This window comes from Anser cygnoides, chromosome 26, assembly GCF_040182565.1.
Source record: "Anser cygnoides isolate HZ-2024a breed goose chromosome 26, Taihu_goose_T2T_genome, whole genome shotgun sequence".
In the NCBI taxonomy this organism is placed as follows: domain Eukaryota; kingdom Metazoa; phylum Chordata; class Aves; order Anseriformes; family Anatidae; genus Anser; species Anser cygnoides.
Window position 1 is genome coordinate 1,213,483 of NC_089898.1, and position 27,048 is coordinate 1,240,530.

Sequence of the window (27,048 nt, forward strand, 5' to 3'; positions counted from 1 at the left end):
ACCTTATGTAAAAATCAAAGTGAATCATATTTTTGTGTGTGTTTAAGATGCCCTGTGTTCTGCATGGACATCCTGGAGGAGCTTCTATAAGGTGTATTATCTAGTTTTCCATGGTTCCCGAACAGAAAGAAATCCTGAAGTGTCATGACAAAGCCCATATAAGTATACCTGCACTTTTAAGCACCTAAATGATTTTTAAAATACAGCTTTAGAAAACCCACAGCATGGTCTGAGACTTTGTCAAGCACCCATTTCATTCTCAAAAATGCACCTTAGACTCCCAAGCCTTTAAGGGCTTGCCTGTCCCAGAAATGCAATTGCAAAGGAAGACACTGCACGAGCATGAGGTGCAATAACTATCATGCACTTATTTTCCTTGTGGACATTCTTAAACTTCACAAAGAGCCTCTTGCATAGTCTAGCTAAGCTACACAAAAACACAACACAAAAAGTACAATACAAAAGTGGCACATGGGGAATTAGGACACACTAACAATTGTAAGCCTTTTCTTCATGTAAGCCCGCCTGTAAGATCTTTTCAAAACATTACCCTTCAATTCTCAGAGCCGAGCTTCCAGGACTATTGGGATATTTGCCCATTTGTAATGACTAATCCTATTTTGGAGGTTGCTGGGCAATAGGGTCCTTTTATTTGCTTGGAAGGAAGCTGCAGCATTTCAAGCAGCATGAATTCCAGCCTGCTACAAGTCTCCCAGCTGGCAGAACAGCTTGAACATTCTGTATTTTTGATGAAATCTTTGATCACCTCATTGCAAGATTTGGTTGCCTACTCTCAGCTCTCTGGCAGCTCTGAGCACAACCTGCCATTTCTAGATAGGATTTGTTCTTTTACGGAGTAGACACATGAAATAAATAAACCAGCCTTAAAGATATCTAGATCAATAGTGTTAGGGACACAAGGGTATGGAAACACAACATACAAAATATATAAATAAAAAAAAAAATATAGGTGTCAATCAGACCTTCCCTCGTACATCTGCTGAGATCCTCTCCTGAGACAGGATGCCTACCCTGTTTCAGATGAACACGAAAGGCATTACTGATCCCTTGTTACCTTGGAGATCCTTCCCTGTTCCCAGGTTACCACCTAAATTGTAGCAAATATGTCCATGGAATGAGCCTTCAGCTCCCATCACTCCAACAGAGTCTTTACGTGACCCTAGTCAAGATCTTTTATCTGCAACTCACTCCTGAGAAAGGGGGTAATGGGCTCTGCCTCTCTCCTTCAGGGCAGGGTCAGCCAAGAGAATGCAGCTAAAGAAACAGTAAACGGGAGAGCTGTGCCCTCCACCCAGATCTGTGCCTTGAAGCCCTGGTTTATTCCGAAGAGAACGAGGAGGAAGTCACATGAAAACGCTGAAGGCAATCACCCCGTGCCTACCAGAAGAGCCTCCTGCAGCGGAACAGCATCACACCAGTGGAACCTTCCTGTTGGATCTAAGATGACTCTGCTGTTCTCCTTTCCTCGGACATCCGAAACCCTGCAAGAGAGAAAGCAACTTAGCTACAGAACAACTTCTCAGCAGTAGCAGCTACAGTTTATCCAAGTTGAGATAACACCTCCAGCTGCTGCCGAGATGCCCTCTTTATTTACATCATAGCTTTCAGCAGTCTTAGTGGCAAGGAAAAATTACGATGTATGAGTCACAGGGGTTATACAGTGGGGAAATTCCTTTGTCAATGTCAGTTAAGTGGGACAAACATAAGAAAAAATGTACTGTAAAGAATTTAATTGAATTATTTTATTAGTTGTGATGCTTGTGGCTGTTTGAGCTTGGTCCCTAAGATAATTTTAAATAAGTTCTTCAGTAGGGACATTCGCTGAAGCAACATTTATATAAACATGGTCTTGATTAAGAGCAAGAAGAAGTCAGCAGGAGTTTTTCCCTCGTCTTCAGTAACTTAAATTAGGCCCATATTGCAGGATATTCTTAGAGGCAAATTTCAGATACGTAGCTTTGTTTGGGAGCATTGTGCTAGTCCAGAAGCAGCAACAAGGCCACGTGAAACAAAAGCCATTCAATCAGACGCTACTCGGATATCAAGCTGTTTCAAAGGACTGCTGCAGACCAAGAATTGTTGGGGAAAGTCACGTTGAACAACAAAGAGTTATGAGAGAACTGGTGTCTGCTCATGGAAAAGACCTGGAATCTGTTGGATAAACCATTTTCTCAGCACCATCTCTCCAGCTTTACTGTAGGTAGAATCAGCCCTGAACAGTCTTAGGAACACAGCTTATTTAATCACTCTGTAACTGAAATAGCAGCGCTGTAAGAAACTTGCCAACCAGGATTACGACGTATGCTGAACACAACAGCCTTAGCGAAGCTGTATGACCAGACAGGTATTTGGTCCTGACATTGTTTTTTCTTGTCCAGCTCATACTTACCTTGTCTATGCAGTATCGGGTGAGGTGAGATTAACAGAGGAGAGGGGGAGGGATTTTGCTAGTTGAAGGTGTCATTCATTACGAGGCTCGCAAGGCAGATCTAGCCGTGCCCTGCACAGACCAACTGACACTGGTACTGGGGTTAGGACTCCTTAGCTGAACAGCAGATCCAACCCAAGTGCCACCTTTAATGTGGACAAGTGGCAGATAATGCAAAGCGAGATGCAAGCTATTCCAGATAGAAGAAGGTGCTGAAAAATCTTTTCTTCAGGCAAGAAAGGGACCAGAGAGGTAGAAGCAGGTTTGTATGCACTGGCTGCTGCACTACTGCCCGAAAGGATGCAAGAGCAACAGGCACTGACAGCTTAGCCTGGGGGAAAAGGTGGGAGCAGCACCAACTCCAGTCTCTGCAGTGTCTCTCTCCAGCCCTGTGCTAACTGCAGGCAATCACATCCACAGGTCTCCTCCTCAGATAACGAATCTTTAGGCCAGTGATTAAATAGTATTTTGTCAAGTTGGAGACTATCTTCTCACAAGCTTTCTTTACTTGACTCAAAAATTTACCAATCAATCAGTGTATATATCTCTATCATAACAAAGACATCATCTACGTACACAACCTGTCAGAAGTGACATCTTTTCATTCTAGTATTGTGGGAAATATATATGCCTTGGAGGAAACACCTGATGGATCCGTAAAGTGGGAGAGAGAGGGAAAAGACAGCAGGAAACCCACTTTATCATAACAGCATCCACCTTGCCAAAGCCAAGCACATTCTGATTTACCAAACCATTCTTTAGGGTTTCTTCTGCCACAAACTCTGCAAATTACATGATCCTTACAGAAATCTGATTTCCCTGAGCAACTCGTAAATCATTCTGCACTGGACTCTGAGGAGCTTGAGGATGGGGACACTAGAACTGATATGGTGTAGTACCACACAGAGAGACAGAAATAGTCTCTGGCTGAGCTACAGTTACTTCCTACAGCTATTAGCAGGTTATCTAGGTCACAAATTGACTGTGCTGTGTGCGCACTTATCCATGTTTGCTTCCCATGAGTCTAGAAAGAAAGCAGTTGCATTCACATGATGCTGCGCATTGCCATGTCTGTTACTGACTTTTTTTTTCCCCTATCACATTCTCATTTAAGGTTCTTATCACTTACTTTGCACTGAACAGAGAATAAAAAAGAGCACAGGACTGTGTTATCAGAGACCACACAAGTACAGCTGACTTTTGAAAAAGAATTGGGTACTTTGGGCTTTTCTAAAGATGCGGTCCCAGCGGCTGAACGTTTGAAAGCACTGTTTCAGTGTCAGGTGCACAAGCCACTGGTGCAATCAGTCTGTGCCTGATCTGCAGATGTACTGAGCAATGGCCCATCATTAAACTCAGAAAAATTTGGTCACTGGAAGTAACCTCAGTCCACAAGCTTATATATCATCCAAAACAGCAGTTCAGTCCAGTGTAGCAGCCAAACTGAGGCAACTACAACATGGCAAAACATTTCCTTTTTGCCTCTCCCACAGCCATGACCTAATATAAACCAGTCACTCATGTTTCCATGAATCAAAATAAATAATGTAGCTCACAGCTAGACTAAAAGATGGTCAGACATATCCAAGATGTTTCAGACTTCATTTGAGGACTAACATAAGTGATGAACAGTTGTCTATAGTATTAGAAGGCAGGGAGTGGAAGTCCTTTTATCTAATTGTTAGCTGCCAACAACTTCCTGCTGACAAGCTATCTTTAAGTTCCTTACAACGTCTTTGCAAAGCCCTAAAGCTTTGTTGCATCCCTCACCTGCAGCCTCCTGACATTTGCTCTTCCACTCCTTGTCATGGGAGAACAGGGGCTAAAACGAGCCTTAACGTAGTACAGATCAAGTTCTCTGCTCGTTTGGTTTGCCTTCTGTGCGCCAAGTACAGAACAGCAGCAGATCCTCAGGAATCCAAGCTTATTCCTGTCTCCTAAATTTTTCAGTGAGAAATAAGGGGTGGAAGCCTTCTCACCAAGCACCTCAGGACAAGCAAGGCCTGGAAGAGTTGCACCGCTGGACCTCAGCATCCTGCACACGAGAGATCTGCGAGCATAAGTCTGCAGAGAGAAGACACCCCCGTGTACCTGCGTGGAGCAGGCAGGTTGCTCCAGCAGCTGCGTTTGGAAAGGCCCCAGCCCACCAGCACAACAGCCCCGACATTCCCCCGTCTCTGTACCGCAGCCACGGGGATGATTTAACACTTGGCATGTGGGCTGTTCGCTTCACATCCCATTTGGGAATCCTCTTATTGTTTCTTGAATCGTTCCCAGATCTGCACATATGTTAACCTTCTCCTTTAGGGAGGAGCGGAGTTTCACACAGATACAATGAAAATTGCCTGTGCCTGTGGAGGCTGCTGCAAAGCCCCTTGCTCACTCCCAGGCCTGCACTATGAGAACCTGGTGCGTATCTGGGCTTGGCTTATTCATCATCGTGGATTATATCACTCGAATCACAATGCTTCAAAGTATTTCCCTACCTCACAAGGAACCATGAGGCTTAATTAATTAATAGACACAGAGGTATTACGCATCACTGCAAAATGATGCAATTTAGAGTATTCCACCCAATAATTATCAAATGTATCAGGCAACAAGTAAAACCAATCTTAAAAATAAGTAGTTAATTTTTTTTTTAATTACATCCACTGAACCAAATCCGCCCCTAAGCAAAGCACATGTAATCCCAGTGAAGTCACTGCGGTTGTACAGAATTCACTAAAGTAAAAATACTCAGTAGTTATCATTTATATTGAAGCAATACTTACAGTTTCTCCCCTTAGGTTTAGAGTTGTAAGCTTGAACAACAAAAGGTAAAACTAAGTTGAACTGAGAAAACAGCATGGAAACAACACTAGGATTTGTACAACACAAAAATGCAAGTGCTGAGTCCTAGTCTAATAGGCACTGCCCTATACATCCCTCTCTTGGAGCCAAGGTTCTCAAATAATTACGGGACTCCAAGTGATGGTACCTTAAGAAGAACTCCTGACATCCATGTGGCAAAGTCTGAGGAGCTGGCAATGCCGGAGAAATTCAGAATGCACCAGGATAACTGCACCGGACTGCCTGAACAGTTATCTGCATGGACTAGTGGGCCTACTTCACCAAAGAATCCATAGAATGACATATGAATATATGTATATGTCTTCTGCTTTTGTTATCTGGCCTCCATTTCCGCACTCAGCATCCACCCAAATCACCTCCCTCAGCTAACACTTTACTGTATAAGGACATATTGTTCAGCCATAGATATAAACCAGGTGTAATAACTCCAGCTCTTTTTCAAATTAATATAGCAAAGTTATTGTGGGGAACCTGGATACTACTCCAGGCAGATCTCACGTGTCAGAGCTGCGAGCCATTGTTTCTGACAAAAAACAACAGCCCATTATTTGTAGCATCCCTTGTGAAATCTTTGCTGAAGTCCCCCTCTTCCCTTCCGAGGTCAGAGGAGGGCTAGATAAAATGCAGCTTCTTCCCCTCGGCTTGAGAGTGAGTGTGTGTGTGCATATTTTTGTTCTTTCACTGCTACTTGGGCTGGGCACGAGTTGGATTTTAAAAACTAAATCCTGATACTGCTACCCACACACAGAATAGTGGCTTGCTTTGATTCCAGAAAGGCTGTTCAGAGAGTAAGACAGCAGACAGCTTGAGTAAGGGTGGCAAAATTCAGCTCCTAATTATTAGATTAATGCCTTAAAACAGTTGTCATGTATGAAGGGACAAAGTGGAATTTGGCAAACAGGAAGGGAAAAAACAAATCCTCTCATAGTGATAAATAATCTCTGAAGACAACCTTGTCATTTTTTGAGAGCATCTCAACAGTTTCCTCTTTTTATTTTTTTTGGTCACTGCTTATCAAAATTTGCATGGCTAGTTAGTGGGTTAATTTAATTATGAGCAGCATTTATGAACAGCCTGATGGGGGATCTGCAGAGGGCAATAGAATCTGTTCTTGAATTATGAAATTGCACACACTACACATCTGGAAGCCGTCATGGGACAGATCGCTGCCTTGTAAATGCGTGTTGAGTGTTACAATATTTTACTAAGCACTCCCAATCTGTCAAGGTTTACAGGAGAGTAGAGACTGGGAACATTTGGGATCATTTGTGGCTTAGAGCCATTAGCTACTTCCACCCACTTATTGTGACATTATTAATAGCAAAATAATCTAAAGAGCAGAACTTGGCTTAGTCAAGATCTTAGATAATAGGAGTGATATTCACTAAGGGCCAAAACCAGAGAGTCAGGTCCCAGCTGAATAATAGACTACGCTGGATAGCACAGCCTTGATTTTGGCTGAACTGGTAAATTTGTGAGCACTCTGTTCCTCCGAGGACTTACCTGCAAACCTAGTCTCGCCTTGTCATTTCAGGTTTGTGGCCCATGGTGACACCGCTCAGGAGGTAACCAAAGGACAAAATTCTACGGCAGCGGCGTGATGTTGCCCATCACTTACTAAGTGGCCTCCTCAGCTGTGGTTAGTGGTAAGAAAAGTGTTATGCACCTAACAATAGATAGAAGAGCTTACACTTTATTAAACCATGGACACAGTAACAAAAGCTATCTGCCAGAAGAGAAAAGCGTAAGCTGTATTGGCATTGCCAAAGATAAGCAACATCCAAGTTCTTCTGGAGTCAGAGACCAGAATGGCCAATTAGCCACCAAGACCCAAATCACGTAGAAGTCCATTTCTGGCTAGGCACACAGGAATAGATTTCATCCCACGAAATGCAATCCTGTGCTAAGAAAACCAGTACTTGGCCTCCGAAAGAAACTTTGCACCAAGTTTCTTCACCTGCTGGAGCCACAGCTTAACAAGAAGATTTGGAAGACTTCTATCTCCATGGAGCTTTTGGCTCCTTGTTAAGCCATCACATACCTATTTAAATCAAATCCCCATTCAATCATTAAAAATGCTTTTTTCTTATGGGTCATTATGATGTGATTTATGACATCAGTTTAATTGTCAGAATTACTGTGGGTAATTAAAATATGAAATGCATGCTGCCAGAGGCTTCAGTCACTCTCAGCACCCTCATTAAAAATCAGGAGCTGACCAAATTATAAATAGACTGGTTTGCACAAGTTCACAGGGAAAGCTAATTATGAAACTTCTCCTTATGCACTCAGAACACATACTATCAGTCATGCAAATTCTTTAAGTGATTATACGATTGTATAACGTGGAATCGGATTAGTACATACAGGTGGGTGCAACTTCAGTTACCACAATGCTGTACAACCGTACTTTGCATGGTAAATGTGAGTCCCTAAAATTTTCATGCAAGCTTGATTACAGATGTGGGACAAGGGCCTGGGGAAGAGAGAGAAAGGGTGATAAGAAGTATCATACCATATCACTTTTGATATGAAGTTAGAAAAAGGCCAAGGAATACACAGAAAGGTTGAGGTTGCAAAGGGTAAGGCTCTCTGGTCTATAATGGTAAGCCTGAGAGAAACAAGAGAGGCCTACAAACAGAAGGGAAGAGAGCTTCAGAAAGAAGCTGCAATAATCTTTTGATTAGCTGGTTAAATTCAAAAAAAAAAAAAAATAGTGCCTGTCTAACAGAGAATTTAGATGCCAAATGCAGTAAGCATGAATATGAACTGAAGAAAAATTCTATGTACAAGAAAAGGTCTCAGTCCTTGCCCTTGCCTAGTATTCTGAATAATTTACTCTCCAGAAGGAAAGGAAAAAAAAAGAAAACAATACTAAACAAAAAAACCTAGAGGCCTATATATACAATTAAGCTGAAATTGAATCAAGAAGTAAATCACTGAGGAAAGACTGCTATTCAAATTGGTCACAACACCTCTGGTGGCTTAAAGCCAAAACGGAGTATGATTTTGCTTATTAAGACTTTCGTTAAAAAACATGAAACCTATCCTTCAATGCCAGCAAACAGACTTAGTTTTCATACAAAGAGACAACAAGCCTGTACAAAACAAGTCTGGGCAGATTTTGAACACCATGGAAGCTAAGTTTTCTGTGTCAGGCTGACGCTAAAATATCTGATCCATCGCACTGATTCTCAAGTTGCAAGTTTCAGTGAAGATGAGAAAGACCTCATTGTTCCATGAGCAAGATTCAGCCAGTCTGCATTGACAGAACAATTTATTAGGGTGCTTAAAGATTCATTTAGACCAAGAAGAGTCATGTTTAAAAATAATGCTGATTTATATTCTGTGTACCTGTGCAAGATTCTGGGGGTTGGAGATTTGAAGAGAGAAACCTTGGGGGAAAGTATACACAGATGATGTCTCCTACCCGAAGTTTCTAACCCAGACAAACCTGATTAATTGCAGGTGTATTTCTCACCTTATCACATCGAACTATCGCTCCATCCAGCCTGTCACCCTGACTCTCATAAGGACTCCTCGAAAACACACAACACAAACATGGGACTTCCCAGAAAAATAAGAAGTGGAATAGAAAATATTCCTTCTTTTTCCTAGAGGAGCTCCCTGCTTGACATCAGTTCACAAACTTCCAATGCCCAAAGTATCTGTCCATCTTCTTCCTCTTGCATCCCAAACTACAGCAGTGCCATCTGTGTAGTTCAGGAGGGACTCGTTTTAGTATTCCACCCCTGAAGTGTTTGAGAGGCATCCATATTTTTCCATGTTTCTATAAACCCTCCGAGGTTTGGCTATCACTGAAACACCCCCTCCACATCTTTCCCATTCTAGCAATAAAAGTAAATCCAAAGGAATTTGAAACTTGTCTAACATGTGAGGTTTTTTGCTATGCCAACAGACTGCTAAATTTTCCACAGAGCCCCCACCCTGTAGCGTAAATACCAGGTAGTGATCAAAAGCACAATGTGCCTGCTGACAAAAGGGATCTTGCTCACTGTAACAACACTTTCTCCACCTCTATCTATCTCCTTTTTCTTGAGAACACAGTTTTACACTTGTCCTTCATACAAATAACCCGAGGGTGGGAATTATTCAGAAGGCTCGTGTTTGACACCCCATCTGTTCATTTCTGACAGCGATATATAATGTAAGGCTATAAAAACTTGAAAAATAATGCAACATAAAAAGGGATTGACTCGGCTCCAAGAGGCCATAAACGGTAACAAATACCATTGTATGATTTATTTCATGCTGTAATCTTTACAGTAAGTCATCTTTCAGACATTTCCTTGTGACAGGTTTTAATAATATTAATGCCCAGAGCAATCCAAATCATCGCCAATAGACATATTTATCAAGCTGCCAATCCAAGTAAATGAAATTCTATAAGCAATAATGTAACATGTTTAAAGGAAGCTAATAAAACAAGTCAGGAGAGAAATATTACTGCAAAGTATTCTCTCTCTAATCCAGCCCTGGATTTTATACAGCCAAAATGCAAATCTTTCCCTCCGTGATTTATCGCTCCAAAAATACCAATGACCTTTCTGGGAGCTCTCGCGCAGCCCTTCTCACACATTTATAAAGATTGTGATGCATTCTGCCAGATTAGCTGGGCTGGAGTGCTCAGCATTGCTGCTTTGTTTTGCCCTACCTTTGGATTGGGAAGTGATGGGTAGCATCAGAGTAGGATCTGAAGTCTTTAAAATTTATTAAAGACTGACAAGCCCTAACATAGGCTTGGCAACTCAGCAGGTATTTATTAGCAATTATCCAGACGCTAGATAAATTACAATTAAAAGGGAGCTAAAACTTGGTCTTTAACCTGGTTTCCCCTTTAATCTAATGTAGTTTTTATTAATCCTTTGCTTGTCTGAAGTGACTCTATACCAGGACAAAAGGGAAGAAGCCATTGCAGAGTCGTGTACACACACACCCTTGCTCACAAGCATTCTCTTACGCCTCACTGGAAACTTAGCAGAAATGAAAAAGAAGAATCAACAATTCAGCAAAACATACACCATTAAATTTGTCGTGCCTTAGGCAAGAATGCGTGGAAAACCATGACTAGTAAAGCAAGTGTATCGATGCAGGGCCTCAGAAGTGCTTGAAGAATCCTAACAGGTCTTTATGAATTCAGTTCTGGCCAAGCTTCGCAGTTCTTCGGTATTTTTTGTTTGGTTGGTTTGGTTTTTTGGGGGGAGGGAGAGTACTGGTTTGTGACTTTTTAATGGCACTAATTAAGTTCTTTCCTGGAATATCAAGATCTTATTTTCAATTTAAAAAAAATGCATGAGCCTAGTGTGTGCAGTACAAAGTAAGATATCTTTCATTAAAACAGCCTAGAACTCCACAAATATTGGCAAGACCTGAACGAAATGTGTTTTGAGTCTTAGAATAGGCCACGTGCAATTCTTTTGCACTATACTTCATCACATTTCCCTGAATTATGATTTGATTAACTTAATCGATTAGCCTAATACAGAAATTAAGTATTTAGCTGGCTAAATATTCCAACACAGATATTTTCAAAGGAGTCCATAACAGGACAAGCTGGTGAGTACCCAAATCATTCCGAAAGCATTGCCTGCGGCATGCAGTGGAAATAATCCCCGTTGTATATCCAGACATCCCAGGAAACTAGACTTGTGTTAAAGTGCCGATCTTCCCTGGATTAGATTACAGTTTGCCATCTTAAATCAAACAGAGCAGAGATTTGAACCTGGAGCTCCCCTTGGCCACTGTCCAAACTGTCCTAACTTAGATACAAAAGGTCAGTGTTAGCTTTTCTATGAGCAGAACACCCCAGGTGGAAAACCTCAGCTTAATCTGAAAATGGGCAATTGTATCCAATTCTATTTTTGGATTAAATAATAATAAAAAACTATTTGGGATTGATTTGAGATCTCTAATGTTATGAGGAGTCAGCCCCAAACAGCTGTATTTTGCATTGTGAGGTTTCCTCTATGACTTTCGATACCTCATTTCACCCTTTCCTACTTCCCTTTGCTGCTCTTTAAGGCAAAAACTCCTTTTACCATGTGTGTATACAGTATCGAGCCTAACAGGGTTCTAGTCCCAGTAGAAGCCTCAAGGCATAGCTATAATACAAATAATAAATACTGCAACTAATAACAACGGCATGGTAAAATGCCCTCCCAAGGGAGGCACTGGAAGACCAGTCCCTGGTGTCGTTTAAAACTAAACACCAGAAAACATACCTGCCCTGACTGGAGAGAATATAGTGTCTTTTTGATATGGTGATCAGGGAGAATCTTGATGGGGATGGGAACAATTATTTATCTGCACATTTGGCCATTTCTTTAGGGGATTTCAGAATATCTCTTAGCAACATTTTGTTCCTCACTGCTAAGCAGCAGCAGAGATCTCGGGGAAAATAAATAAATAAATAAGAACTGTATAATCCCCAAGGTGTAATCCCAGAGTATGGAAACTCACTTCACTTAAATACCTCCCTCTGGCATAATTGACTTTTCATGCGCATGTTAATAATGGTATTTCAGCAGGTTGTGAGGGCTTGTTCTTCTCCCCTCTCCCTCCCCTCCTTTGGCAAATTATGTTATTGGGCATGAGGAGGGGGAGGGCCATATTATAAATCTAATTATGTTTTCATTTATATTTAACAAGTCAGCACAATCTGCTAGTATGTGTGTATGTATTTACCATGCAGTCCCAATATTTACAGCTGACCTAATTGGTTGCAGGACAGCCGCACTGAGCAACGTTTTATTGTCCTGATACCATGCATGTGCTGGGGACAGCTGCTAAGATGCAAAGCTCTCCAGAGGACACCTTACAGTCCTTGCCATACTGACATTTGCCTTTGCTGCTGAAGCACAAGATAGGATTTTGCAGGGAGGGGAAACATTATTTATTAAGCCTCTTCGGTTCTACAGTGGCTGCAAATTGCTCACAAGCAGAAACAAGGCAAGAAATACTAGTTTGGGCATCTCTTCGCCTACCAGGTTCCTGTTTATTCCCTGCAAATTCTAGTATGACACTGTTTGCCAATATGTCCTGTCACCCTCTCTAGTGGATGTTTGGAAGAGTGTAACAGCTTGTTATTACTGACAGCTCAGTTTCAGACCATGATACCCTTCCTTATGCTGAATATAGCAGCTCAGGTTATGAGGAGTCCCAGTGCAAGTCAACTGGACTGCACAGCAAATTAAGTACACTGTAGTTAAAAATATTGCAATTCACACCTTGGCTTAGACAGTAGATGACCACGCTCTGCCACCAGTTTGTGAACCCTGCTGGGAAATCAGATCCCTCCAGCCAGGAAGAATTTAGATGGCCCACAAAAGACTACTCTAGCATGCATTACTGATGCTAGAGAAAAATGCTGTAGGGTGAGATTTCTCTTGGATCGCCAGCTGGCTTTAGAGCAAACATCTTTTAGGGTATACCAGAGTTTGTTACTCTCCCATGTTGCTGCCAACACCACACTGTAATTAAGCACCTGAGGAATGAGCAAAACTCAGTGTTGGCTATTCACGTTCCTACCTTCAGCTGCTCTTTCCTCCACTCTGCCCTCTCAGAAGCAGCAGAATAAAACGCGATCACAATTCTGCTATTATTTGGCTTCTGTCTAGAAGGCAGTAATCACTTTCATGAGGTGTACCAATTCCTCCCTTCACCTTTCCCTTCTACCTTCACATTAGTATCAGTTCACAGCACCTCGTGTACGCTTACAGGCTTTGAGCCTGCAGAAGAGTATGAGCTGACGTGCTGAGGATTTGGATACATAGCCATAAGTTGTGCTTTCTAGACATTTCAATTAATCAAGATAGGGGGAAGCCATAAACCATCCACTTCAACAGCTAACAATAACAGAAGAATTAGGAAACAGGCTGTTGCCACTTTCCACACAAATTCTCAATAAGAAAGTCCAGGAAACGCCTGCTCAGCACACACACAGCTTTACATTTCTTACCCATCAACAAATCTCTGAGGTGGAAGGACGATAAGGGACCTTGACTTTGCAGGCTGTCCATGTGAAACAAGCGATTCGCTACGTAATTTCAGTATCTCTGAAACAAAGGCAATAAAACAAAATTGGCTTCCTTTTGTATAGCCCTCAGTTGTATTTAGATTGTGTCTGCAAATGGCCACTATACCATTTTGAGGATTCTGCAGGAGCTTCAGAAATGCTAGAAAAAGGAGCGCTGAATTGGTTATTCATACAACTGCTCCAAAATATAGCACAGTGTTATGAAATAGCAATGCTATCTAGTATGTGTAAAACAGTCTTAAACATGGTGAACGCCCCATACTTAACGCACCATTTCGTTCCTAAGGGGGCTCCTTTTCTTTGTGAGGCTCTTTTGTTGGAATCCAGAAGCTGAATTTCACCCCAAACTGTTGCAGTTTTCCCCCCAAAGTGAAGGAAACCTTCGTCACCTCTTTAGGTGGAGGAACAGATGAAGGAAGCACACCCTCACCAGACTGCCAACACGCACTTGTGTGACCCCCTAAGACCCTTGTTCTCACTTTGCATGGGAAAGAATGGGTTCTTGGCTACAGAGAATCGCATCTTCCATGAGAAAAGGGGGTCCCAGTGCCAGTCCTGAAGAGAGAGGGTGTGTGTTTCTTTGCCAGTCCTGTACAGAGGGGAAAGTCAGAGGTGCAGGGATGTGCTGGGCCTGTCCCTAAAGGGTGGTGGAGGGGGACCCTAGTCCTGCAGGGGAGGAGGAGTGCTCTAAGTGCTCTATGAACACATGACTCTCCACAGAAGGAAGAAAACCAGAGGGTAAGCAGAGTTCGTCACCGGTACTTGTACTGTCCTCATACTTGTCATAAGTGACTTGCTTATTCATTACTTTATTCTCCTACTATCTCTGAGAGTCAAACCAGTTTTATCTGCCTCGATTTCCCATCAGGAAACCAAAATTCAGAAAGGGTAAGTGGCCTAAAGTCCCAGATCGACTCTGAGGAAATGGATCAAGAAAATGAGCTTAAGCTTCCCAAATCCTAAAGTAGCAATTTAACAGCTGGAACATCTTTTCTCTGACATTTGATCTAGTCTTTTCTGGGCCATAATCTGAGGTCATGGGCCATTAAGCCCAGCATTATAACACCAGGCAGTGATTTGAGGATGTACAGCAGCACCCTCTGAGATTTTTAAGCACACCAGAGCCTACCTGCATCTCCCGCTTTTCACAGCGATGTAGCAAGCTCAGGATGCGTGCTGTTACTCCCCACACTCCCCTGGCCCTTATCTTTGTTGCTAATCTGCATTCCTCCCCTTATCAGCATTTGACAGGAGGCACAGCAAAGCTCTCCATGTCACATGTGTCCAAACATGTCCAACGCATACAGATGGGGAAGGAAAGGTTGGACTGGAAGAACATTCAGACACACATATCTCTTTATCTCACAAACTGACAGGCGAACCCTCTCACATACCCTTAACTTCCTTGTTAGGCTGCAACTATTGCCAAACCATACCAACCCAGATGGAGCAGCTAGGGATTCTAAACATACCCCTGGCAGATAAAGGGACATCTCTCTGAATAGGTGATTTGTCAGCCTTAAGCTGTAATTGCTCTGCACAGGTGTGCTAAAAACAGGTGCATTTAGCCTTGGTAACAGGATAGCTCTTTCTACAGCCCTGTGTTCAATAGTGTGGGAGTTGGATGGGTAAAGAGGGAGCTCTCTGAGGATGCCACACGCCACTCAATCAATCCCTCTAGGTCAAGCTTAATGAAGTATCATAAGCCAAGTCAGAGAATGAAAATTCGTAACTGCCTGTCTTACACAGGCACAAATAAGTAGCTGAGAAAATGCTCTTACAGCCTTCTAAAACAAGACACTTGGCCATCTCTACAGAGCTAGGTTCACTCCCAGCCTTTAGCACCGATGTTCTGGGTTAACGTGAACAACCTGTGCAGAGCCTGCCTGCCCAGAGCAGCTCTGACGTGCTGCAGACCAGGGAGAAAAGCCCTGTTACTGCCACTACCTGACCAGGTCCTGAAGGGGAGTGGGGTATCATTGCCTCAAGAAGCTTTATGGCCTCTTAATACATATCTAGTGATAAAAAAAATAAAATAAATAAAAAGTAGCTATAACAACAATAGCTTTTGGTCAAGTTTGGATGATAAAGGAAAAAGAAAAGCCTTTGTTTTATTTTAACTTACTGTCCTGTAGTAAGCCATTTACACTTCTTTTAGAATAGCAATAGTAGCTCCTTTGACTGAAGTTCACAGTCTGAGGCTCCTGTATTAGTTTTCTATCCATGACAATTAACTTGATCTTCACTGTCTAAATGAGGAGGAATGAACCAAAGTGCCTACAGTTAAGCTCTGATATATCCTAGGGGAAACTGATGGCAAGGCCCTACGGCTGGCAAAGCTCCTGATCCACCTTGGGCAACCACTCTCTCTGCTGTGTCTCTGGTGCAGAACTGCAGATTTGCAAACAAGGGCTTTTTATTAATACACATTTGTACTGGAACACAATCTTGTCCTTTTAAAAAAACCTGAGATTGCCTAGGAAACCAGAAGAAAACCAGCCAGGTAGAGAGCTCCCACAGTGTCAATGTCTTTCTATTTGTTTGAGATTGACTTTTATTAAGGTGCCTTTGCCACTTATAGAAGTCCCTTTTCTGGAAGGTAGCTGGCTTTCAGGGACCTCAGTTGCATCTATGTTGATAAGTGTGTGGGACCGAAAATGGGCTCCAGCTTCCCCTCCTACGTGACATTACTACATGGAGCCCTCCAGGTGTCAGTATGCTTGTGCTTGTTCACTCAGCCTGGTTGAGCACAGCGTGAATAAGTTTTGCCTTTATCTCAACCATCTGCAGTTCACAGGCATGTTTTGTAATGGGGCTTGGCTGCCATCTGCTGTTTAAACAATTTGCAAATGTTTGAAATAAGTAGGCATGCATGTGTATATTCATATTTAACAGAAAGCTCCTTCTCAACTCTTTAAAGCAAAGCACCATCTCCATGGAGGGCAGACACTAGCAGAGCAGTTCAGAAGAGAGCAGAAGCAATGTGCATTTTGATCTTAAATGCATAATAAAATTGTGGCAAGTCTCACTTTGGTGCAGTCAGACACAGATCAGAGAGGCTGTTTTCTGTCTAAAAAGAAAAAAGTAAAACAAAATACAAACAAACAAAAAAACAACAAAACTCTTTGAAAATGGAGTTTGAGGTGAATAAGTAATATGTTGCTCTGCTTTGGTTTAATATTATCATGATTGATCTGTTCTCTCCTTTCAGCTAAACACCATTAAATGTTGCCATATACATTGTACAACCTCCAAAACATTTTTCTGACTTCTTATTTAACATTTCTTATTCTCATGATGACAAAGACATAGACAGACTTCATCAGTGAATCTTGATCAAGAATCCAGTACAAACTGGACACAAAAAACCTTGGTATGTCCAGCTGTACCTTTTGCTTCAGTTATACCTATGCTACAGTAATAAGTAATAATAAGACTCTGCTTTGGTCTCTGCAGTTAAAAAGCAGTATTCTGTGATAAACCTGTTAATAAGTAGAGTAAAAATCTTGAACAAGGTATATATTTTCCTAATCATTTTTAGCAAAACAGCTTTGACTCCTAAAGAAAAACACAATGAAGCTGTTAAAGTACAATCATAATCTGTAAGATTTATTAGTATCATCAGAAAGATCCCTATTTTATCAGAGGATGATGTTCCAACCTATTCTTATTATTAATAACCTTATTAACTATGACAAATAATTAACACATATACAATTATCAGCTATCGATTCAGCCTTTTTTTTTTTTATGAGAAACAGATTTTTTTAAAATTTACCTGAGAAAGATCTGGAGTGAAGTCTTCTTTTACAATGACATTTTTTAATCTGCTCTGGATCTTGTACATCACTGTGACAGGCTTTGCAATAGAACTGTGCCCTACAAAACAAAAGCTAGTTAGGTAAAAGTTGAATTATGTTTAACTGATTAGACAATAAATGCACTCATCTGCTCTTGAAAGTTTTTATATTTTAGACCTTTTTTCAAGAAAACAGTAATAGAGAATCTTACTTTTTGACTTCTGCAAGGGAATGAGCAATAAAAAAGCCCATGGTATTCCGATGAAGTTTTATCCGTGCAGACGGATTGATCAGGATAGCGCTGTATTGGGAAAACATCAAGAGAGTAATCACAGTTTGTCTATCAGGTGACATTTCTCACCTGTGTTGTGAGAATTCAGACTATATGATTGTAACAGTTCCCTCCCACCTCAAAATTTTACATTAATCCCCTTTGTTATAACTTCTATGACCTACAAGAGAGACACGAGACACGAAAAAAGTTAACTGCTGCATTTTCAATGTCATAAAGATAATTTTCCACGGAAACAGGTGGGGGAGCTGTGTGAGAGCAGGGATTCAAACCACACAGATCCTTTTGTTAGGATTTTTGCAGTTTATTCAATTCAGAGATTCTTGATTGTTTTTTGTTTGTTTGTTTTAATTAATGTTTTAATTTGATAAATTTTAAACTTCATAGGAAACAGGTACTCTGATTTCCACCACATTATTTTGAAAATGTTTAACGTAATAAAACCATTAATGGTCTACTGTAGTCAGAACAGGCCAGGTATTTCCATTTCTCCATGGAGTCACTGAAAAACCTAAATACTCACAGTTAAAATACAAGTTCAGTGTAACTGAAGCTACAGAGATGCGCAGGGTTTGATATATCTGCTCTAGAGCTGAACAAGCAAGGTATAAACAGGGGAGGAAACCTTCTTTCCTAATGGATCCCCCTTCTACATCCAGGGTGAAAATCCCTGCTGGGCTGCTGTAAAAATAGCTATGTTGAATCCCCTGCAACATCATTAAATTTAGCACTTTTCTCTGTGTAGACCACTCAAGGCACCAGCTCAGTCCAAACTCCTATTGTCTTCAACCCAGTTTTAATAAATATTGGCAGTATGCATGGAAATGGGAAAGGTGACGAGGTTGTTAACAATTTCCTTTCCTGTGAAGTCCTATACTCAGCTCCTCCAGATTAATGGCTCAGAGGACAAACAAAATATGAATTATGAGAAATATTAAGCACTACAATTATATATAGATAACAGATATTGTAGCAACATCTAGATGTCCCCATTTTAGAAGAAGCATCCCTTCTGTGCCAACTGTTGTGTAAAGAAAGCAAAAATACAGTCTCTGTATCTCAAAGAGCATGCAGTTTCCTTTTCCCTCTTGTTTTTACTTTGCATCATTCTCTTATCATCTCGACAATGTACGAACTCAAGGAACAATATATTTGTAGTGGCCTGTTTTCCATTAGTGCTAAACAACTACAACATGCACCGACTTCTTTCACGGTAGGGTTCATTCAGCATTTGCGGAAGAGAACCCCTACGTATTCTTCACAGCAGTGTTTCCCCACACTCCTTTGTTTTCAGAGCTGCTATTCTAGTTTGGTCAAGACAGCCATTTCCTTTATAAAAGTGGAAAGAGTAATAATTGCACTCAATAGTCTGCATTTTCTGGATGATTTCTCAAGCTTTTTAAAGATCTATGGCACTAATTTATTCCCTTTCTGAACTAGTTCCAGATTCCCCATTAGGATGTCTTGTATTTCATCATTAGAACAGACAGAGAGTGTTATCTGGCCCAGGACCAGATCAGCTTCAGACAGCAAAAGCTCTGCTGCCAGCATTGACAAATTATCCCTTTATGACAATGCTTTTTAGCATTTAGGAGCTAAACTCATGTGGTTAAAAAAAAAGGCGGCGTTTCCATTACCCATGAAAATAAATATGCTTGATTTGCCCCAAATCAAAGCAAGATCTATGCTGCCTTTTTGTGGAATGGAAGGTGAGAATGGTGGCCCATCCTCCATCCCTTGCTTGATTATCCATGAGCAGAAAGGAGGCAGAAAAGATTGTTTTGTATGGTAAAATTCATTCTGACACTTAAGCAACCAGGAATAACATCTTGATCCTGTCTCCTAAATACCGTGCATAGGAAAACAAGAGGCATATAAAATCTGTGCAGATCCGGGGGCAAATCTGAGTTATTTGGATATCATTAGTTTGGAACTAATTGACTTCTTACTAGAAGAGAAGTCTTACATACAATTACCTCTCTCCTCGACTGCCAAATTTGAGTTCAACTCCCAAGAGGACAAGATTTAGTTTTACAAAGCACAACCTGGGGAAAGAGACCAAGTCAGTCACAGTATCTTTACTGCGGACAGACATCTGGAAGGAAATAGCAGAAAAACATCCACATCTGTACCACATACCGACAAACCTCAATAAAAGTCATGTCTGCAAAATCGTTGGAGAGCTGAAAAGTCATTACTTTGTAGTCTTTGTCTCCCAGAAGCATCTTGTCCTTCAGATGTTTTCTCTTCGTCTAAAAGCAACCATAAAGATGATAAATTTATTCAAAGGCAAAGCAAGTAGGATGTGTAACCTAACACTGGGAAAATACTCTAACACTACATGATATTAGTTACTGAAAGCAGAATGACATCAAATATATGTTGTCAGAGACAGTATCAGAGTTGAAAAACATCAGACCAGGGAATGTCTTAACTCTTCTGGACACTTCCAATTCATTATCATTGAAGAACAGGTGTCATTACTGCAAGAAATTATGCTACATGGAAATTTTATGACTGCAAAGTATTGGGAGTCCATTATTTGAGGAAAGTTAGGCCTTAATTGCAGTAAAATTAACCTGTCTCCCTAGTTAGTCTGGTTTTGTGTTAAGCTTTATTGATCATAAATATAGGAGAGGTGAGATTATTGTTGAACAGAGATGGTCTGCTCCAGCATAAGCACTTTTCGGGGTGTGGGTGTTTTGCTGTTGTTGTTTTTTTTGATTTGTTGTTGTTTTTTAAAAAATAGCTATGTGACTAAGGAAGGGTTGTTTGTATCCAGGTAGTTCGAGCAGCAAAACATATTGCTTCTTACAGCTGGTTCTGGTTTTATACTGCTACTCATTACCTCACAGTATACACCATTCTCTTGGCATATGAATGCCTTCCACATAAAACTTAATAGGCTGTTAAAATGTGTAAAAAAGTTTTGCTTTCCAAACAAAAATTATTTAATGAAATTTTTAATTGAAAAAAGCCTCCTGTCAAAAATTTGCTGAGTTTTCATAGTATACTTTTAAAAACTAAAAGTATCAGTTTTGTTAGCTTTTTCATGTCTCAGTGAAACATTTGGACTTGAATGAAACAGCTTGCCTATGCAAAAACACTTTGTCTGCAAAGCAGCCCCAGTTCTATATAAAACTTCTGTATTCATTTCACCTGATATCTATATAGTTTGCCTAAATCAATTTGTGAACAGCCCCTGAATATAGAAAAATCAATTTATTTTTTTTTGTGCTGGAGATTAACGTGAAGTATCACATACAGCCACTAGGTGATAGCAAAAGCACATCCACAGCAGGACTAGCAAATCTGTGACTTATTCAGGCAACTACATGCCAAACAGTTCTGTCTTCTTGTTTTTATTACATCTTCTGGTATTGATGTGGTAATTTCTGAGCAACCTTTATGTACCCTAAATTTAATATACAGCTTATCAGTTTTGTGTTGTAGTAGGTAATGAAAATACAGGTAAAAGGAGGAAAAATTTGGATCACCTCCCCTGCAGACAGATGACAGAATTTCTAATTGTCAGTTCAGTTTCAGTTAAAGTCTGTTGAGACCCTAAGCAAGACTGAAGCAATTCAGAAACCTCTGACTGTTCTTGGGTAAATTACCCCATAAGAACCAACCAAAGAAACTGTTAAGCCTAAAATGATACTGACGAAAGGCATCCTATTAACTGGAAAGGGTATGCTGGACTGATTTTTCAGCCCATTTTGGGAGGCGTCAAGCAGGAGTGATTCTGATGAAGTGCTTTAAACAGAGATTCAATTTACAAATGCCACACAATGGGATCATGTGCAGACGGCAGATAAGCTAACAGGCTCCACACTGTGCAGTAACCAAAATTGATTTACTGGGTTCTCTCAGGGTAGTGGAGCACTAGCACCACATTGCAGCTTTTGAAAATAGAGCAACATACAAGGAGTTTCCATAGGTCACCTAAACACAGCAGCATGGCTTGCTATGCAGTGTCCTTTCCCTTTGCACCTATTTGCACACTTGATTGTAAAATATATCTTTAGGCTCTTTTGCTTCAGTATGTTCTAGAGCATTCCTTTCACCTCTTGGGCTGAATTCAAGTATCATATCAGAAATAGCTTCTTAGGTTCTCTTGCCTTCTGTGCCAAGCTAAATCCTAACATAAGATAAATTTCAAAAGACCTGGCTGCAGTTTCTACTCAAGAGTCAGGCACCTATTTCAGAGAAGATCCCACTGGGCTATATTTACATTATTCAAACAAGCGAAGGACATACCTCAGTGTTCTCTTTCCCAATGAACAAACTGGTTAGGAGAGTAGACAAACCAGGAACTAGGCAGCTTTGTGCTATAAAGCCTAACTTCAGTTCAGCAAGACAGATGATATTGTCTCCCCTCCTCCAGTCCCAGTTGGGTATGTTTGGCAGGTGAACCTGTTTCAGAGTAGGAAAGTGATTACAGGTCAGCATAGAGAAAGGCAGGGCCACAATGTTTGTGTAACATGATGATTCTTGTCTTTCTTGCCTTCATCATTCTATTATTTGAAAATCTTCCCTGGAATACACTAATAGATAGCTAAGCAGACTTCTGAGTTTGAATGTTCTTTTGGTTTTGTTTTTCCTTTAAACGTTTAATATGCATTTGCTGACAACTTTGACAAAAACAAAAAGCTGTTACTTATTTTTAGCAATGTTAAAAGATATTCTAGCTAGGTTAGTACCTGGATGAGTAAGAGACACTGCATAAAACCTCTGCCTTTTACAAAGTAAGGATCTTTGATTCCAAAAAGGCCAGAATTTCAACTGTGACAACCCGCTTGAGACAGACAATTGTGATACCTTGTTACGAGACTGAATTATCTGTAAAATGACTCTGGTGTTGGGGTAGTGATTCTTGATTGACAGCACTCTGTATGAAAAATATAATTTCTAATTAATATGCTTGGTTCTAGCTACGGTCTCTCATTTTTCAAGTCCAGCTAGCGTACTCCGGCAGACAGCAATTTGAGAGTGGTAACAAAGAATAGCGTATGGCCCAAAGCCTGTACCCGAGCTCCTCTACACTTTAAGCAAGTCCAAGTCCACTGTTTGGAGAGGAAGGCAGTCACCACCAAAAGATCATAAGACAATAGCATATGGCTTTGATACAGGATGAAGAATCGTACCTGTACCCTACTACAACTCTAGAGCTAAGAGAAACAACAATAATTATTATTTGCTTTGAAAATTCTACCTGTAAATTCCATTCATAAACTACAGTCTCCAGTAGACACCCTACAAATAGAAAGTGAAGATAATCCAATTTGGAACTTGAACTTTTGGATTGATTTGGGTGGAGAATACCATGCCAAGCCATCACATTCACACAATCCAGCAGTACTGAGAGTCCCCAGTTCAAGTCAAACCAGTACAAAAACGCTTAGAATATGAGACCTGACAGCCAAGCTGTACCAGACAGTAGTGCTTAACTCTCTCCAGTGTAAAGCACAGAGACTCTGACTGCTGATATTCAGGACAGTAAAGAAAATAATTACAATGTATTTAACAACATTATATTCTGTAGAGAGCTGCAAGTCTGCACAGCTGCTACCTGTCTCAGTCCTTCAAAGCATCTGATAAAATCATGGCAGAAAGCAGTCAGTTGGCTTTCAGACTTCTCCTGAAAGAAAAAACGTGACAGGACAAATACGCTCCCCTGCCAGCTGCACTATCTGTGTCACTGTTAATATCAATCAGATAAAGAATGAAAGCGCTGGAGTATCTCATCCTACCTCATGATATTACAAGTATCTTCAGTATAGGGCTGCGGAGAGCAAACATCTGCTAGAATGAGACAAGCATTTGCAGACTCCATCTGTATCCCAGGAGAAGAAAAGTTAAATCCGGGTTTAATCCCATATGAAGTACAACAATCTCTAATAGTGAGCTGATTTAGTGGCATGTGTCTTTAGTTAAAAACATGCATAAGGTCATCATGATCCTATTACTTTGGAGTTGTACACATGCCTGAATGTTTCAGCAATGATACAGCTCCAATCAAACATACAGTACGTAATTCATATTGCTATTTTCAAAGAGCTGGAACCCACTAAATTTATGATTTCTTGAGCTAACATCTTCCTAGAAGAGGTTACAAAAAACAGGCAGCAGTGCTATAATCTTCCCCAGCAAAGTCCAGCCAAAGCACTTTTCAAGGGTCAAAACTTGGTCATGTCAGAGGAGCTCTGTCTCTGCCATCTAATTAATATTTGGGCTGTACAGTGAAGTTGTTAACAAAAAAAATCATTTCATTTATAGTAGAGTTTTTATAGTCTTCTGGGAACTGGATGGAGATCTACCAAAACATTTCAAATATGATACTAACAAGTAGAAACCTCAGTAGAGTTAAAGCCTTTAATTCAGGTCCATTCCTTTTGCTGCTATTGGAATATTTTACTGAGTCCTCAGTATTTCAAAACACAAGGTCTAGGTCTCTTCTTTCCTGGATGTTCATGAATGAGACTCAAACACAATGCATGCCTGAAAGAAAGGCAACTAAGGGCTATTCCAATAATTTAAATACTATTTCCAGAAATGCTGCTCCCCACAATATTCCTCTTTTAAAACCAGCTGATCAGTCTTTGCGCCCTTTTTTTTTCCTGTTTCAGTGCTTGAAAAATGTATAGCCTGAAAAGTCTGTTATGCCTGACTTTTGCATTTTCAGTTCCCATGAGTGTTATATTGGTATGCAAAAGGTACCAATAAAATAAATGGAGCTGCTTGAAGTGCAAATCACAACATGAATTAAGTAAATGCAGCTGATGTATCCTTTCATAAGGCATGAGATTTTCACAAGATTGACTTATCTACAAGAAAGGGCAAAAGATAAATAAGTTCTTACCCCAACTCTCTTTAGATCTCCAGAGTTCAGTGCAGAGCCATAAAAGAAAGTTGTGTAGGCTGAATAGCATTTGAACACAGCTTCCAGCTCAAGACTAGGAAGAGACCTATTCAGTATAAACAAGAAGGAAAAAAAAAAATCCATCAATCTCTCATAATTATATTCTCTGCAATTCGCCAGTTATCAGAGAAGCTATTTGCCGTAACTACTTACAGCTTAAAAAAAGAGCTACAGGGATTTTGGCAGCTCAACTAAAGTACATAGTTTAGATTTTAATGAAAACAAGCTTTTATAACACTTAACAGTCATGGAAATGTTTCCTGGATTTTTCCTGTCTTCTGCTATTGTCGTTAATTTTTCATGAGTGTCATTCCACAACCATCCATGCAACTGTAATTCTACAGCTCACTGTTGCTCCACAAGAGTCAGGAAGTGACACTTCCTATGGCTTCATTCTGCGTTCCCTGTTCAAATGAAACTGCTGAACTTCAACTTTCTCTCCACTGTTATTTCCCTATCCAACATACACAAACCATATTTCACCCAGTAACTTATGTTACGTTTTCTTCTAAACTGTATTTTAAAACTCACGTAAAGGTATTTGTACAATGACCTCAGTAACGAAGCATGCACTGAAGGACGGTACAGGTACTGCTGATTTAAAGACAGGAAAAATCCACCTATCCTCTAAACGGTTTGTTGCAGTGATTATTAATCACTTTTCACTCTTGAAAATGCATGCCTTTTTTCTTACTTGAGTTTGCTCAATTTTGAACTCTAATCATTAGTTTTTATTATGCCTCTCTCTTCTAGATTAAAGAAGATTCTTATACTAGCTGTGAAGCTACTTAGGCACTTTAATCAAACCAACTCCCTATCTATTTTCCATTACACTGAATGGACTGAACTCTATACCTCTTCCTCCGAAGCACTTTTTCCTGTCTTTGAACCATTCTTGTACTTAATTACCATGCATCCGCAATTCAACAGCTCTCTCAAAATGTCATGGTATTTCAGAAGAGATGCCTATAATATTCTGCTCCACTCTTGCCCTACCTCCACTGCATTCCGACGTAAAATCCTGTTTGCGCTCCCAGCAATCACCTCCCCCTGTGGCTTCTGTTTTCAGAAACATATCTCATAGCTTCAGCTAGGTACAAGGGCTTCTGATAGGAGATTGTTTACACGCCTGATGTACTTGGCATACAAAAGTGATTTCACTTTCCTTCCTTTGCCATACACTGGTGTGACCAAGTGGAAGTTATAAATTTTCTCCTTCCCAAGATGAAAAAATGCATAAGAAACTGAGACAGCAGTCAACTATTTGATTTCCAGATTTGGCAAGACTTAAAGTTGGGTATACCTGGCAATGCTAGATTACTATACAATTTAGAGGGATTTTTTTAAAAAAAACTTTTTAATTGATCACAGAAGAAAACGTTTTATCACTAACATTCCAGCATAAAAGCTTCATTGCTCTAATTTGTTTTGGAACTCCCATTAATCAGCTACATAATATTGCTTTCCTTTAGTTTCAGACCTCCTGCATCTCCCCTAAGTGTTCAGGAAATCAAAGTGAAATATCTCAGAGAAATAAGAATACTCACTCTCCCAGAAAAAGGATTTCTGTGCAAACATTTCCCATGTCCTGAAGCAAAAAGTCTTGTAGGAAAGTAGTAACGCTCTCCAGAGTGATATTACCACAGACAACGATATAGCTACAGGAAGAGATCAAGTAAGATTTTATACTTTGAAAATAGCAGAGTGGTTGTTGCAAATCTGACACTGTATGACACAATCTGCTTGTACTAAACCCAGCAATGAAGAAAAAAGTTTTTGTCTCTGTTTTGATAAAAATTTCACCCATCGTGGACATGTGCTTCAGGAATTATTTTGGAAAGGAAGAGAAACTGTGTTAGAAGCAGTGAATGGCACAAATTCCCAGAGTAAAGACTCACAGAAAGAACTTTGTAAGATCTCCTAGAAATTGTACCTAATCTGTCTTGTTCTATGAGTGCTGGAGGAAAAGAAATAAATAAAAAAACCCACTACCAAAACACCACCACACCACCAAAAAAATACTAATGAGGCAGGCTAACTTAAAGATTGAAGAGACCTATCATGTCACCTAGCTTTTCTCTTCCTTTGAAAACAAAACCCATGCCAAAGAGTGCTGTTGACAAGGTTTATTCAGACTCTCTTGAGTTAAGGATCAAACAAAAGTAAGTTTCAGGATTTTAAGCTACTACAGGAATTTCTTATGAGCTGGTTTACAGCCTAGTAACTGACCTGATTTTTATTTTCCAAAGACAAATAGCAACCATACTTACTTTTTCCCACTCACCACTTCATAGGAAGATTTGTAACTTTTATGGCTTTCAACAATTTCCACAACTTCAGGGATAATGTTTGCAAACAGGACCTAAGACATCAAGAAATACCATCTTCCTCAGAGCCAATTCTGTCTCTCCTAATCATGATAAATTAATTTGTGAGAATTTATATTATGTGGAACAACGACTACAATTTACTTTGGACTTCTAAAAAGTCACTGGCAGGGATGCACAACTGTGATGTAGTGATAATGGATTTATGCTGTTGATACCTTGGATTCATTTTGTCCAGTATTTTGGCTCTTGCCAGTATTTGCAGTCTCAGGAAGAAATATTAGAAGCCCTGCCAGGTCTTAGAAGAGAAAATTACTCTATAGCCATGCCAGTAAGTACTTAATGTTAA

General features: G+C 40.3%; 1 protein-coding gene across 3 annotated transcripts in view; it reads right to left on the reverse strand.

Moving 5' to 3' along the window:
• The window catches only part of KCNU1 (potassium calcium-activated channel subfamily U member 1), a 196,132-nt gene that overhangs the window by 161,245 nt on the left and 7,839 nt on the right, over positions 1–27,048 (reverse strand). For all 3 annotated transcript variants that reach the window (XM_066983415.1, XM_013194431.3, XM_066983416.1), the window contains exons 9-20: positions 26,643–26,734; positions 25,920–26,030; positions 24,313–24,418; positions 23,204–23,286; positions 22,272–22,341; positions 21,711–21,866; positions 19,590–19,702; positions 19,427–19,495; positions 17,370–17,459; positions 17,137–17,237; positions 13,281–13,377; positions 1,403–1,502 (exon numbers count right to left, since the gene is read on the reverse strand). In XM_066983415.1, coding sequence (XP_066839516.1) covers positions 1,403–1,502; positions 13,281–13,377; positions 17,137–17,237; positions 17,370–17,459; positions 19,427–19,495; positions 19,590–19,702; positions 21,711–21,866; positions 22,272–22,341; positions 23,204–23,286; positions 24,313–24,418; positions 25,920–26,030; positions 26,643–26,734 — 1,188 coding nt within the window. The remainder of the gene's footprint in view (positions 1–1,402; positions 1,503–13,280; positions 13,378–17,136; positions 17,238–17,369; positions 17,460–19,426; positions 19,496–19,589; positions 19,703–21,710; positions 21,867–22,271; positions 22,342–23,203; positions 23,287–24,312; positions 24,419–25,919; positions 26,031–26,642; positions 26,735–27,048) is intronic.